Source organism: Monodelphis domestica, chromosome 4 (assembly GCF_027887165.1).
Source record: "Monodelphis domestica isolate mMonDom1 chromosome 4, mMonDom1.pri, whole genome shotgun sequence".
Lineage (NCBI taxonomy): Eukaryota > Metazoa > Chordata > Mammalia > Didelphimorphia > Didelphidae > Monodelphis > Monodelphis domestica.
The window spans coordinates 299,948,219-299,963,882 of record NC_077230.1 but is presented as its reverse complement, the minus strand read 5'-3'; the positions used below and the strand labels follow the sequence as shown (position 1 = coordinate 299,963,882).

General features: G+C 34.7%; 1 protein-coding gene across 1 annotated transcript in view; it reads left to right on the top strand.

Moving 5' to 3' along the window:
- The window catches only part of FLT1 (fms related receptor tyrosine kinase 1), a 201,170-nt gene that overhangs the window by 11,083 nt on the left and 174,423 nt on the right, over positions 1–15,664 (top strand). Inside the window, exon 2 of the mRNA XM_007495262.3 lies at positions 13,411–13,507. Coding sequence (XP_007495324.2) covers positions 13,411–13,507 — 97 coding nt within the window. The remainder of the gene's footprint in view (positions 1–13,410; positions 13,508–15,664) is intronic.

The window sequence follows — 15,664 nt, the reverse complement described above, 5'->3', positions numbered from 1 at the left end:
CATTTGAGCATATGGTTTAGTGCCATTTCTTGACTTCTTTTGTTTAACCCTTCACTAGAAATCTGAGTTGCCCCCTCTCCATCCATACCTCTATCTTCCATGCTATTGCTACACTAATGCACAAAATAAATAGGATTGGGCATCCAGGAGAAGAGTTGGGTTTTTTGTTTGCTTTGGATTTTTCCTTTCCAGAGGTGACTGAAAGTAAATGGTATGGAGGATGCCTGGGGGGGGGGGGGTGCTTTGCTCTTTTTAAAGTGACTTGTAAACCAAAAAGGTTTAGTAGAAGAAGAAATTGATGGGTTTTTTCCCTTATTTTAAAGACTAGAGATGAAAGGAAAAGAAATGTCATAAAGGCAGAAAGGCTTATTAGATGAGTACGAAAGAACAAACTGGGATAAAGGCAAAGATGTGTTAAAGAAGGCACGGTGAGGAGAATAAAGGGATTAAACCCATGCCTCTAACTCTTTAGTGGGCAGTCTTTTATATTCTCCTGAATTCTAATGAAATTGAGTAGATGAGTAGATAAATGAAGGAGTAGAAGAAAACCTAAAGTTCTGGAGAGATAAAGGAAAGACAAAGTGAAAGGTGAAGGAAAGGGATTGTGAGCCACTGGGGAATATAGTAGAAAACAAAAGCAATTGGGTATAAGGGAAAGTGGCCAAAAAAGCTAAATAGGAGACAAGAATTCTACAAAGTTATGTTTGTTTAAGTAGACTTTTTTTTTCATTATTTAGTCATTTTCAGTCATGTCCAACTCTTCATGACATGTTTTGGGATTTTCCTGGCAAAGATAGTGGAGTAGTTTGACATTTCCTTCTCTAGGCTATTTTACAGTTGTGGAAACTGGGGCAAATAGGGTTAAATTACTTGTCCAGGGTCATAAGGCTAGGATATTATCTGAGGCCAGATTTGAACTCAGGAAGAAAGTCATCCTGACTCCAGGCTAGGCACTCAATCCATTGCACCACTTAGCTCCTTAAGTGACCCTACGTTAGATCAGATCTTAATCCATTTCTAATTAAGCATGAACATGGTGTTTTGTAATTTCTGAAAATCTTCTTTCCTACACAGAATAATTAGGTTGTTTTTAAAAATGTAAAAAGTTCAGGCCAAAGGCACTGCATAGGTTAATTGTTTGGGAGCATTCGTATTTCCAGACTATTAATAATTTCAAGTGGCCAGACATTTTTTAAGAACTATAACTATATGATAAGATATACTGACTACAGTAATTTAATGTATCACTTTTCTGGAAAATAACATTTATGATGGAAACATAATTCCTCCAATGGATATAAGCAGAAGAATGCTTGTAAAAATCTTAGAAAGGCGCCTCAATTAAAATATTTACTACCCAAAGGAGCCTTGTGAACATATTAAAATCATAGGAATCCAGTATGGAGAAGACCTGTTTGGTCAATAGGCATATTCCTCTGTTTAAGGAGGATTACCCACCAAAGTGTGTGCAGCGAAAATCCATTACATTTCAGCCTGTTAAATTTAAAACAAAATTTAATCTGACAATAGAAAACACAGTGGTCTAGTAGTGTTCAATGAGCCTTAAAATGTATGCAAACATAGCATTCAGGAAAGGATTTCCTGTGATGGATAGCTTTATTGCTGAGGGTTGGCAACCTAAAGCCCAAAGGTCAGAGGTTTTGAATATGTTATTTGTGGCAAAAAGATAGTAAGGTCTTTCTTAATTTGCCTCCATTAGTATCTATATTAAAAACATCTCCAATGGCTTGCGGCTCAAGCACTACAGAAAGATCTCTTCTTGGTAGATTAAACAAATAAACAGAGGAAAGAGAAAATGAAAAACAAGAACTTTATGATCCTCAGGTACCTAGTAAATATTTCCAATATGACTTCTTTTCTGAAAACAAAAATAAAGTCTCATCTTAGCATTACACGGATAGATCATAAAAACCTTTTAGCTGGGAAATTAGCAGAGAACTTAAATATAAAAGAAGGGCAAAGATAAACTTTCCTTCAGTCTTCTCTTCAGAACCCAAATGGCAGTAATGCTCATGTGTGCTATATATCACTAGTGTTATGTATTTAGAATGTAATGTTTTAAACATCATCAAGAATTTTTTAATCTGTTTCTAGTTGCTAAAAAACATCACAGCCCAGGAAGAATCAGACTGAAAAAAAAAAACTAAGACAAGGAAATTTTAAATGAATCAGAAGATTGGTCAAGGGACCAAGCATGAATTAGAATTCAGGTTTTCAGATGATCAAAATAGAAAACAGAATACTTAAAATCATCCCACCTTGGAAAAATAGAATTCGGGTTTTGGATTTCCAGTAGCATGCTATACTGGCTGTCTAGACACCTGGGGAAAGAAAGCACTAATAAAATATTTCCCTTTTCTTCCCTCTTATTTTTCTTCCCAAGGGAATCCAGGAGGAATACATAAAGCATATTCATGTAATTTCAGGAACATGCTATCACTTTTCCCAAAGAAAGGAATAGCCCCAGAGAGCACTGTGAAAGAGACAACTGGGACAATGATAGTGTCCTGACCAAGTCCTGTCCTAACAGTTAATGTTGTAAGATCAACTTTGCTGCACAGGGTTAAGACTTTGAGATGGATAACCTTTGCCCAGAACACATTCACACTCCAATATCTGTGAAAACACAAAATTATGTAAAGAAAATACTAGATAGTGGTACCTTTATAGCATCAAAATTTGTCATCCTAAGTCATCAAGAAATCTAAAATCAAATAATAAAGCAATCAAACTTTCACCTGGACTATGTCTCAATATATGCATGGTCCCATATATATATATATATATGTATGTATGGTTCCTTACAGTTTTCAAGGCACTCTCACATAAATGACCATATTCACTATTCAAATGAGGAGACACAAATGAATATTTTTGACAGTCAGGACAGTTATTATCATCATCTCAATTTTTCCTGATAAGGAAATCAACATTCAGGTTAAGGGACCAGACCAATGTCATGAGACTTGGCAGTGGTAGAACCAGAAGCAGAATCAGGAGGCTTCTGACTCCTACTCCAATGTTCTTTCTGACTAAGCTGCCTCTGACTTACGTACTGATTTAATGGTAAATTAAATATTGACCAAGCACTGGAGTTAAGGTTCCTAACCTGGGGCCTATCGGAATATGCCTAAGGGGTCCATAGATTAGATAGATTTCAAGGGGTCCATGAACTTGAGTGGAAAAAAATTACATCTTTATTTGCATACAATTAGATTTCTTTGTAATTATATATGTGTATATTGTACATTTAAAGTAGTCTTCTGATAAGGGAATCATATGCTTTGGCCAACTGCCAAATAATTCCATTATGACTTTTTAAAAAAGAGGGGGGATTAGAATTATTGCACTAGAAAAATTGGCAAATTTATTTTTTTTAATGTACTTGAAGTGAGTTATTTACATAACTCAAATGCTATTTATGTGACCTTTCGCCTATCTAGGTGTCAATATTTACTGAAATATCATCTTTGTTCTATAAGGCATCCGGTTTTCAGGCTTTCTTACACCAGAGTTCAATAGATATGCAGAAAATCTAACTTGAAAATGATTCATATATCAATCTGGAAAATGTTATAATGCAATTGACAGTTATCCATAAACTTCTTGTTCAATGGAAGATAGCACTTTAATATAGCAATATACAATTTGTTAATAAGTTGGCCAATATTACCAATTATTCCTAATTAATACAGAAAATAGAGAAATAACCCTTCTAGAGACAAAATTGCCTTTTAAGCATTTTCGTGGGAGTGATGAACTTTTGTTTTGCTCAATTCCCTATGAAGGATCTACATGGAACACTTTATAAATTTTATCTTCCATCTACCATCAACCAATTCTTTGCCTGTAAAGCAACTCATATAACTTGGAATTATATGGTAAATTAAAATGGCATGTTGTCACACAGTTCTGTGGAGAGTGTTATTTTCTTAACTGTCCAAAAAAGAGGTCTAGAGTGTTGGGAGTAAGAACATTTTGGGAGGAAGGTAACAACACCTTGTCGGCGAGAGAATTCTCCCTGACGGACCTTAATTAACTGAGGCTGTCACACGAAAAGAAGCTGCACATGGGTGTAGGTCATTGGAAGGGTAGGCTCCTTAAGGTCGCCTGGTGACAGGCATAATGATAAATGAATGTGCCCTGTTAAACTATGACCCCTTGGAGAAGCCAGTGTCAAGTAAAATGCAGCATAGGGAGGCCCACTGAAAATGTAGTTCCCTTATAAATATTGACAGTAGGAATTTCTGTGGTGCTTAATTTTTCCTGGTAAATATTCAAACTATCCAGTAATTTCCTTTAAATTATTTTTTAATGTTAAAGAAAAATCAGTTATGCTAATGGCCCAGCAAATAGATGTCATGCAAAAGAGTTTTAGCTTTTTTCGTGCCAAGTTCCTTATGGTATTAAGGCATTCCTCTATTCTTTGTTCTATACACTTTAAATGCTATCATAAGTTCCGTGTTTGGCTTTTGTTGAACATAATCTAAAATATGCTGTTCATTTAGAGTCACTTAAAAATAATACGGCTACAATAGAATTGCTGAAATTTTTGGGGTTGTCTTCATGGTTAAATTGCTTGTTTAAAATAGTAAAGAAATTTGTGACATCTAAAGTCTTGTCTGAATTCTGGGCAATAGTTTCAGCTCTGAAATTATTTTAATATGTCTTAGGATTGGTAGTGTCATATTCTGGATATTGATGATTTTGCTCCTTTTTATAACAGATTCATTAAAAAGGAATTTTTTTTTTTTGGTAAATTCAAGTAAGGGCTAGAATAAATGACTTCTAGTCCAGTTCTAAGTTCTAAGACTGATTCTCTGCCATAAAGTAGTGGCTCCAACATGGTAAAATGATGCATAAGAAATAAGAAAATGAAAATTCTTGGGAGTTAGACACTTTACATGTTAAATGTACCAGTGTGCGTTTCGTATCTGAATTCCTGTGCTGGACAGCTACTTGAATATTTCTGCTGTACTGGCTGGATAGGAATGAAGATCAATTGCCTAGTCTAATCTCAGATAGTCTACAATCTAAGTTTACTGTCTTAAAGTAGCAAATAACCTTATCTACACAAGAGATTAGTTAGCACTGAATCAGAGCTTCCTGCTATCTTAATGCATGAGGTGATTTCTCAATCTTGGCATAGCAAGAACTTCTTTCAAACTGCCCCAGCTGAAAGAAAAATGTAATGGAAAAATCTAGTTTTATTATTAAAAAAGTTAAATTTTTCAGAGAGAAAATTTTGTACACACACACACACACACACACACACACACACACACACACACACACACAATCTTATAAACCTTTGTAACCTCTTGTCATAAAGCCAAAAGTTTTGGAAGTAGAAAAATGAGTATTTTTTTCAGTGAAAATCATGGTTAGTTTCATGAACCACATTAAGTTCTGTAAGACTCAAATGGTACAAGTAACATTTAATTTTCTGTGGCTTTGGCATCTGCTATGTAGTCTTTAAGAAAAACAGAAAATGAACCTTTCAATCCCCTTTGACCTCTTGAAAAAGAAAAATAGAATACTTGTTCTAACGACATGCCTTGGGATTACTCTTTTTAAGTTTAACCAGTGAAACTAAATAATGATGAAATAGTTTCCTTAACTTCAAATAACAACAATTTGAGTCTAGATAACCATACAAATTGTATAGGCAGATCAATGCATACTTGAAGCTTTCAAATAAGCCATATAATCTAACACTATCTATGTTGCCCAATTTTTACTCATAAATGTTTTTGAAACTTCATTTCTAACTTTAACACATTTTCTCATAAAATTAACCATAGAATAATTAAATATAAGAGCTATAAAAGGATTTTGACAATTATCTGTATAAGTAGTTGCTGTTTAGTCAATTGTAAACACTTAAGACAATGGTCCAAGGGAGTCAAACTAAATGTTTTCTAATAGAATCTTAAATAATAAATAACTGCCCAGTTATGTTAAAAATATTTTTCCTCTGTGACAAGCATGTGCATATTATAAATATTATAAGCTTGTTTCTCCAGAGAATCAAAACTACCATAATCATGTAAGGAACAGTTTTGGTATTCTTGGAGCAATTATATCAAACTCTGACTTCTTCTAAGTGCCATGTGTTCTTGTAATTTCTCAATACATTATCAAATTGTTTGCAAAATGCCACAAGGGTTTGACATTAAATTCTCAATATCAGATGTATGCATATACTCACATTTGTGTTTTGTATACTATAGCTCCTGTATCTTCTCTATTAAACTGTAATAATGCCCCATCACCTCTATAATCACACAACCAAGTCAAAGTACAAATGTCAGGTTGAATTAAAACTTTTGTTCAAATAAAAATATCCAGCATCAAAATTTAAGTTTGCAAATGATTATTATACTGGATATCTTCAAAGTTGCAACTTACTTCATTTAAAATGTTATTTGTATTCAACAAAAATAATTATAAAATGAAAGATTTGAATAAGAAGTCTTACAAATAATAGTAAGTATATGAGGTCTTGCTAGATTACTTCTTTTAACTCTTACAGAAAGTCCTGCATAAAATCATAATAATTTTAATAATTTGTTTTAAAAATAATTTTAGATAAGATAAAATTTTATTTTGTAATTATATAATATAAATGTGTATTTGGAGCTTTGAGGGACAAAAATCACAGTAATAATTATGAAAATTTAATGAATAAATCTAAAATAATATTATGAATATCATATTTTTAATATGGGGATTCACTACACTTTTGGGGAGTTGAAATGGCTCGTAAAGCAAAAATCACTGGATACCATTGATCCAGGTCAATACTTTATTTGAAGAAGAAAATGAAGCCTAGAAATGTTATGTGACATGCCCAATTGGCAGCTAGGTGTTATAGTCTTTGAGTCAAGAAGATCTGAGTTCAAAACCTACCTTAGACATTTAGCAATGTAACCTAGTAGGTGACTTTACCTCTCTCAACCTCAATTTCCTTGTTAGTAAAAAAAAAAGGATAATAATAGCATCTACACAAAGTTGTTCTGAGGATCAAATGAGATAATATATGCAAAGTGTTTTCCAATATTAAAGCACTCCATAAATGCTAACTATTTATTAATAGATAAAAGGCTAGTTAATGATAGAGTGAGGTCTTAAATCTAGGGGATAGTACTCAAAATCAAATGAGGAAAAAATATAGCTTGTCTTTCAGAATTTTTATTTGTAGATTAATTCTTTCTTACTTTGAGAATTTAGTTAATTATTTCTCACTGAAGGGAAAGGTATGACCCAATTTTGGGTAAGAAAGGGAACAAACTTCTCAATGGAGCCTAGCCAGCATTGTATGTTTTCATAGCTCTCATAGTTAGGCAAACAAAATGATCTAGAGGAGGGTCCCCAGCACACTGGGTAGATTCTCCATGGAGGATGCATTGTAGAGCATGGGAAAGAGTCTTACAGGAGAATAAATCATGGATTGCTTGTAATCTGTCCTCATGTTTGTAAAGAACTCTAACATTTTCAAAGTGCTTTTTTCATAACAACATTGTAGGGGCAGTAGTGCAAGTATTATTATACCCATTTTGCAGTTGAGGAAATGGGCTTTAAGAGTTATACTGACTTGACCAAGGTCACAGAGCTAATAAGTTTTTAGATGGAATTCATATCCAAGTCTCCTGACTCCAAATCCAGTGCTCTCTCCACTGAACCATGGTGACACAGATTCACTGAGGCATTTAAATATCCTGTTGGTCTGGAAGGGCCTTAGAGTGAACATTAATTCTTTTGATTGCATTTTAATTGTAACCATAAGTTCAGACACTTTCCTTGGACACAATTCACTCATCCATTGAAGTCAAATGAGCCATTCAGTTTTATTTAATACATAGCTTGGGAGAAAAATTATGGAGAGGAGAGGTGTAAATCCAAAGTTTTTGGATAAAAAATTTTTTAATCTGTGATTTAGTAAGTGAGGGAGAATGATTTGTCATAAATTTAGAAAGAAATGGCCTGGATAGTTCTTTCTATTAGTCAACAATAGATCAAATACCAAAACAATTTGCTATTGGATAAGATATAGAGTAGTTGGTCAATGGAATGGATTAGATACATAACAACAGAAAAGCAAATAAGCATAGCAACCTAATATTTGATAAACTCAAAGATCCCAGCTGTTGGGGCAAGAATTCACTATTTGACAAAAACTGCTGGGAAATTGGAACATAGTCTGGCAGAAACTAGGCATAAATCAACTTCTCACACCTCATAACAAGATAAGCTCAAAATGGGTTAGACATAAAAGGTGACATCATAAGCATATTAGGAGTGTATGGGAAAATATGACCTGTCATGTCTACAGATAAGAGAAGAGTTCATAACAGAACAAGAGATGGAGAGGCTTGTAGGAGATAAAATAGATAATTTTCATTACATAAAATAAAAGTTTTTGGACAAGCAAAACAATGACTCCATAATTAGAAGCAAAGCAGGAAACAGGATGAGAGGGGGGAATTTATAGCAAATTTCTCTGATAAAGGTCTCATTTCTCAAATATACAAGGAACTGAACCAAATATATTATATAACAGCTATTCCTCAATTAATAAATGGTCAAAGTTATCAATGATCATATGAAATTAGAGAAATGAAAATTAAAACAACTCTGAGGGACCACCTGTCACCTATCTATCAGATTAACAGATACCTAAAAAATGACAGATGCTGGAAGGCATGTGGAAAAATATGTGCTGTTAGTGGGGATGTGAATCAGCCCAACCATTCTGGAGAACAATGAAAATATATCCATAGGTTTATAAAACTTTTTTATATACTCTGATCTGTCATTACTGCTACTAGATTTATACCTCATGGAGATCAAAGGAGAAAATTAAGAACCCATATGTTCAGAATTATTCATAGCAGCTCTTTTTGTGGTGACAAAGAATTGGAAATTAAAGGGATGCCCATCAATTGGGGAATGGCTGAACAATTTATAGTATCAGAATGTGATGGAATACTATTGTGCTGTGAGAAATGATGAAAGGCATGGTTTCAGAAAAACCTGGGAAGATTTATATGAACTAATGCAAAATGATGTGAACAGAACCAGGAGAACAATGTACACAGTAATAACAATATTATAAGGATGATCAACTGTGAAAGACTTTGTAACTCTAATCATTAATGAACTATAGCTCCAAAGGACTCATACTGAAAAATTCTATCAACCTATTGATAGAGAATTAATGGTCTCATAATGGAGATTGAAGCATATTATTCAATAAGGGGATGGCTCTTATTCCCATAAATTTAACAAAGCATATATTTTAGATATGAGACTTCTTTCTGCAAGACTAAACAATTGTTTTAAAAACACATGTGAAGATGCCTTTTAAGGAAACCAACAAATAAATAAAAATGAATGAACCAAATAGTATAGAGACCATAGAATATCTGACCTCTTCACAGAGGACTAAAGAGCAAGATCATTTTCTGCCTTTTGGCACTGGGAAAACTGAGCTATACAGAATGCCGTATGATATAAAGGAAATATAGTTAAGTTTGGATTCAGAAGAACTGGGGTTCCATTGCTGGATATACTGTTTACAGCCTATTTGACCTGGGGCAAGTCTCTGGGTCTCAGTTTCCTCATCTGTAGAATGAAAAAGATTCATTTTATTTTTAAGATTCCCCTGGTCATAATTATGAACCAGTATGGTTTTGGATGACTTATCTTAAAGGTAATGAAAACAATAGTTTGCAGACAGACTATTTTATGGGAGGGAGAAGAAAAGGAAGTAATTCTTTTTATTCAGAAAACTCAGGCTGCTAATGTAGAGCAGTGGAAAATTCCAATCTCCCTTAGAGCTCCACAGTGGATTCACAGTAAATTTACTCTTAGAAATTATCTCCTGATAATGTTACAATGAGATAGTGGGGCTCAGTGAATGAAAAAAATGAAGTTGAATTGAAGATTGTGTAAACAAACTGTGGGTACGATCCAGTGTGAGACATAGGAGATTCAAAAACAAAACATGACAAAATATGAATGAATGAATGAATGAATGAACGAATGATAAGGCTTTCCTGTGTGCAGAATGCTAGAGATACACATAGGAAAGTAAAACAGGCCTTACTCTTAAGGAACTCACATGCTAATGGGGCAATAAAACACAAATATGCATGGTACAAAGACAATTGACATGGAAAAAGACACAAACAACTGCGATAAGGCAAACCATGGAAGATTTCAAAGAGGAAGGGGGTGTTTAAGCTGAACTTCTAAAGAAGAAAAAAGTTTCCTGTGAGAGGAAAATGAGGAAGGAGTATATTCTAGACATGAGGGACTTCTTGGGGGACTGTATGCAGGCAGAAGGTGGCATGTTGAATTTGGGAAGCAGCTGATAACATAATTTTCCTGGAAGGTAAGACTGGTAGAGGAGGGCAAATGAATAAAGGCTTATTAACTAAATTTCATAAATGCTGTGGCCAACATTCTCACAATGAGCATCTCTAAATTTAGCCAATCAGGTTTTCATACAGTAAATCATTGCTGGGCCCATATTTGCTTGGCTAGATTGATCAGTGGAGAGAAAGTGGATCAAGTGTTAGGGTTGGAAATCTAGTCAGGAAGACTCATTTTCCTGAGTACAAATTTGACCTCAGACACTTTTATAGTTGTGTGATCCTGGACAAATCAGTTTCCTCATCTGTAAAATGAACTGAAGAAGGAAATAACAAACTGCTCTAGTATCTTTGCCAAGAATACCCCAAGTGGGGTCACAAAAGAGTTGGACACTGCTGAAAAAATAATTGTACATTCAGAGTCTCTCCAGCTTAGTAGGTCCTTCCAAAACCTATCCTCCACCAACATTAACTCTGAGAACCTAAGGTTATCTCCATGCCATGATGATGTGTTGGCATGGGACTTTAGTGGAATACATCAACTTACTATCTTAAAAAATATAATTAGTTATGAAAACATACCCTTGGCACATGGAAGTGGTCTTATCATTACAATCTATAGTTAGGGATATTATGGTATTGAATAGAAAATAAGGGGATAGTCATAGAATCTCACATTTTTGTCTCACAGATCTATAACTCATCACTTAAACTGCTCTTCTACAAACTATCATGGTTTAAAGTATTAAAGGAAATAATTCTCCCAAATTTGGGTCAGCACATATAGAAGACTTACTTTCCCACTCTGGCTTTATTCTCAAAAACTATAGCTATATAGTAATCGAAACAATTTCAGTTTTCTCATTTGTAAATGACATAGGGATAACATTTAAAGTTGTGTGAATCAAATTATAATTGTCAATAAATCAGTCAGTAAGCATTTAGTAGGAACTTACAACATGGCAGGCACTGTGTTAGGTCTAGGGATGTTATGACAAAAGTGAAACAATTTCTGCTCTCAAGGAGCATATATTCTAATGAGGGAGACAATATGTAAATGATTAAAAGAGATATTTGGAATAGATATCATATAACCTCAGAGAAGAGTATATTAGCGACTGGGTCGACCAGGAAAGAACCCTTGCTGAAGATGAGATTTGAGCTGAGTACTGAAGGAAGTCATTGAAGCTAAGAGCTGAAAGTGAAGAATGAAATTCAAGAAATGTGGGATAGTGCAAAGACTTGGAGAAGAGAGATGTAGGTGTGAGAAATTAAGCCAGAGGACCTGGAGCCTAGAATGTGAGGAGGGTAGTAAAGCATAAGAGCACTATTGAGGTAGTCAGGGGCTGGAATAGGAACAACTTTAAAGAATAAACATAGGACTTTATATTTTATCCTGCAGGTAGTAGGGAATCACTGAAGTTTATCAAGTTGAGAATGGACACGGTCAGACCTAGGCTTTAGAAAAATCACTTTAGCAGCTGAGTGAAAGATGGATTGTGGTTGGGAAATACTTGAGATGGGGAGACTATGGGAACAGTTAGACACAAAGTGATGAAGGCCTGAACTGCAGTGGTGATCGTCTGAGTGGAGATAAGGGGAACTATGTAGTATGGAAGAAATGACAAGATATGGTAATAGGTTGGATAAATAAGGTGAGAATAACTGAATAAATAAGTAAAGTTCAATTGAGAAGTCTAGGATATTATTGAAGCTGCAAGTCTTGATAACTGGGAGGGATGAGGGTACCCTTGAATAAAGAAAGTTTTAAGAGGGGTGAAAGATAATGAGTTATGTTTTGGATATGTTGAGTTTTAGATGACTATAAACATTGGATTTGAGATATCCAAGAAGTGGTGATATGAGACTAGAATTCAAGAGAGAGGTTAGGGCTGGATAAATAGATTTTCATAGGGTTGATAATTGAATCCAAGGAGAATGATGAGATTACCACATGATAGTATAGAGTGAAAAGAGAAAACATATCCTGTGCATGATACGAATGAAGAATCAGCAAAGGCGACTGAGAAAGCAAAGTTATGGAAATAGGAAAAGTTTTAGAAGGAAGTGGAGTTACAAGAACCAATAAGGACGTGAGAATCTAGGAGGAGAAGAAAATCAATAGAACCAAAGACTGTAGAAATGTCAAAAAAAGATGAGAACTGAGAAGAGGCCATTGGATTTGTCAATTAAGAGATAACTGGTGACTTTGGACAAAACAATTTCAGTTAAAATGATGAGTTCAAAAGCCAAATTGCATTGTTCAGAAGTGAGGAAAGAGAATAATGAGTGGAACCAAAATATCAGCTTTCTTGAGGAAAGTGCATGAAACTGTATATAATATATAAGGCATTATACAAATGTATCATTTAAACTATCCACATATGAATATTTAGTTTAAAATATATATATAGACCTACAATATCAATGGTATGGAGAATTTCTGCTGGGGAAATGTTATGATTGTATAATTTTAGATAACTTCCTGGTACACCAAGAAGTTTAGCAGCTTGGCCAGGATCATGCAGGAAGTGCGTGTTTGAACCCCTGTCTTCCTAACCCCAGGTTGTCATGCTACTGCTTCTTATTTGTACAAAAATGGCAGCGATAGCATTCAACCTACACCCCACACCTCAAGGCAGCTGCTGAGCTTCTCTCTCTACTGTGCCCTCAGTATAGTATAGCATTCTGATGAGATCTGTTCTGTTTTGTAAAGACCAGAACAAATAAGCCTTTTCTCTTCTAGAGTATATGATGTCATGATAGACAAAGAACTGCTGTTGTGGAAATAAATCATACCAAAGGAGTAAGATGCAAGAAAGTTCTCTCAGCCCTATTAATTATTGCCATTACTGACTTCTGTTTGATCAACATAACCTGAGACCTCGATCTTAGAGAGAGAGGGGGGAAGTTCAAGATGAAAATTTGTCCTTTAGAAGAAAGGTAGAATTGAAAGAAGAAAAAGGTGGGGGGAACTTACTGATAATAATTAATTTTATTTTTTTTTCAGGATCCAGTTCAGGGTCAAAATTAAAAGGACCTGAACTAAGTTTAAAAGGCACACAGTATGTCATGCAAGCAGACCAGACATTATATCTTAAATGCAGGTGAGTGATGGGGTTTAGTTTGGGATAATGATTTTTAGGTAGTTCCAGTATTCCCTGCCTTGTTCCTAGTCTATTCCCTGGTACCATTTTGAATTAGTCCCTTAGGGAGGCATAGCATATTAAGTGACCCCCCCCCCAGTGTCTAGGAAAGATGAAGTTGATTCAAGACCACCAATTCAGTTTAATTCAATTTAATAAGTATTTATTAAATGCTTACTATGCACAAAGAAGTCAGTGTACTGGAAATAAAAAGATAACAATTAAATGGTCCCTGACCTCAAAGAATTTGTATTCAATAAGAAGAAATAACAGTTAAACCAATGAGTAAATATTACATTGTGTTTTCTATATCTATACATTACAATTTCATAAATATAAATATATATCTAAAATTTTATGGATACCTATATATCTATAATTTTATAGAAACATATATCTATACACACATACACACAAATTAAATTTCAAGGAACCAAAAAAGAACTCATGAAGGAAGTAACATGAGGTAAATCTTAAAGGAAGCTAGGAATTCCCAGAGGCAGAGATAAGAAGAAAAACATTTCAATCATACAGTTCAGCCTGTAAATAGGCATGGAGCAAAGATGTAGATATTTATATCTGAAGAATAGTAATTAGGGAAGTCCACATGCATGTACAAAATACAAATGCATGTATAAATTCTACAATTCATAAGTAAGAATAATGTGAAGTCAAGCTAAAAAAATAAGTTTGAGCCACATTGCAATGTACTATAAATGTCGAATAAGAGGTTTGTATTTTATCTTGGAAGCAGCAAGAGCCACTGAAGCTTTTTGAGTAAGGGAATGCCATGATCAGACTTGAGATTTAAAAATATCAGTTTGGCATCTGTATATAGAAAGGATGGTTTGTTGAGGAGAGAGACTAGAGACAGGGAGGCCAAGCAGGTGGCTGTTGCAGTAATCCAGACAGGAGGTGATGATAGCTCTATCTATTATGGTAGCTGTGTGAAAGAAGAGAAGCGGACAGCTTCAATAGATATTGGATGTAGAATTGACATCTAAGCAATTACTCAGATATGATAAATAAGGGAGAGTAAAGAATTGAGAATAACTTCAAAACTGTGATTCTGGTTGACCAGAAGTGTGGTGGTGCCCTTGAAAAAGGCGAGGAAGTTAGAAAGAGGGATTGGTTTGAGGAAAATCAAAATGATCTGTTTTGGACTTGTTGTACTCAAGATATTTGAGGGCATCCAGTGGAAGGAGCAGACAGAGTTGAGGACTAGATATGTAGATCTATGAGCCTTTTGCATACAGATGAAAACAATACCCTTGTGAGTTGATAAGAGAGCTAGGAGACCAAATGAGACATACCCATTTATAGAGGGTCAGACATAAATGACAATCCAGCAAAGTAGGCTGAGAAGCATTCAGACAGTGAAGAGGAGAACCAAGAGAGCGATGCCATGAAAATCCATGGAGGGAGGAATACCAAGGAAGAAGGTATGATCAAGAATGAGATCTGAGAAAAGGTTAATGAATTCAGTGATGAAGAGATAATTGGTAAAGGATGAATTTGGAAATCAAACTTCAATGAGTTAAGGATTAGAAGATGAAGAAATGGAAATATATATGAATATAGATGACTTTTTCCAGTTTGACTATGAAAGAGAAGAGACATATATAAGAAAATAGCTTGAAGAGATAGCAGTGTTAAAGGAAGATTAGTATATGAATATAGGGGGGATTTGGACATGTTCCTAGGCAACAGGGAGGGAATTTAAGATCAGAGAGGAAGGGAATAAATAAAATGGCAAATTCCTAGGAGATATAGGAAGATATCAAGGATACAAGTAGAAGAGCTGCCCTTGGCATGGAGAAGGCTTGGCAAAAGTCTGTGTGTTTCACGAACAACTTTGTTACTGTTCTTATTTTGGAAAAGCAAGTATATGGAGAAAAGGAGGAGAAGAGGGGATGCTTTGGGGGGATTTGAGCTGGAGAATTGGAGACATGAAGGAGCAATCAGATGATATTGATTACTTTGATATAAAAAATGAGTTGGGGTCCTCTACTGAAAGGAAGGGAGGAGAAGTGTAAGGGGCTATGGAATGACAAGTGCTGGCAAGGTTTTGTTTTGTCAGTTTGGGGTTATTATTATAACATAGATTGAGGAGAAATC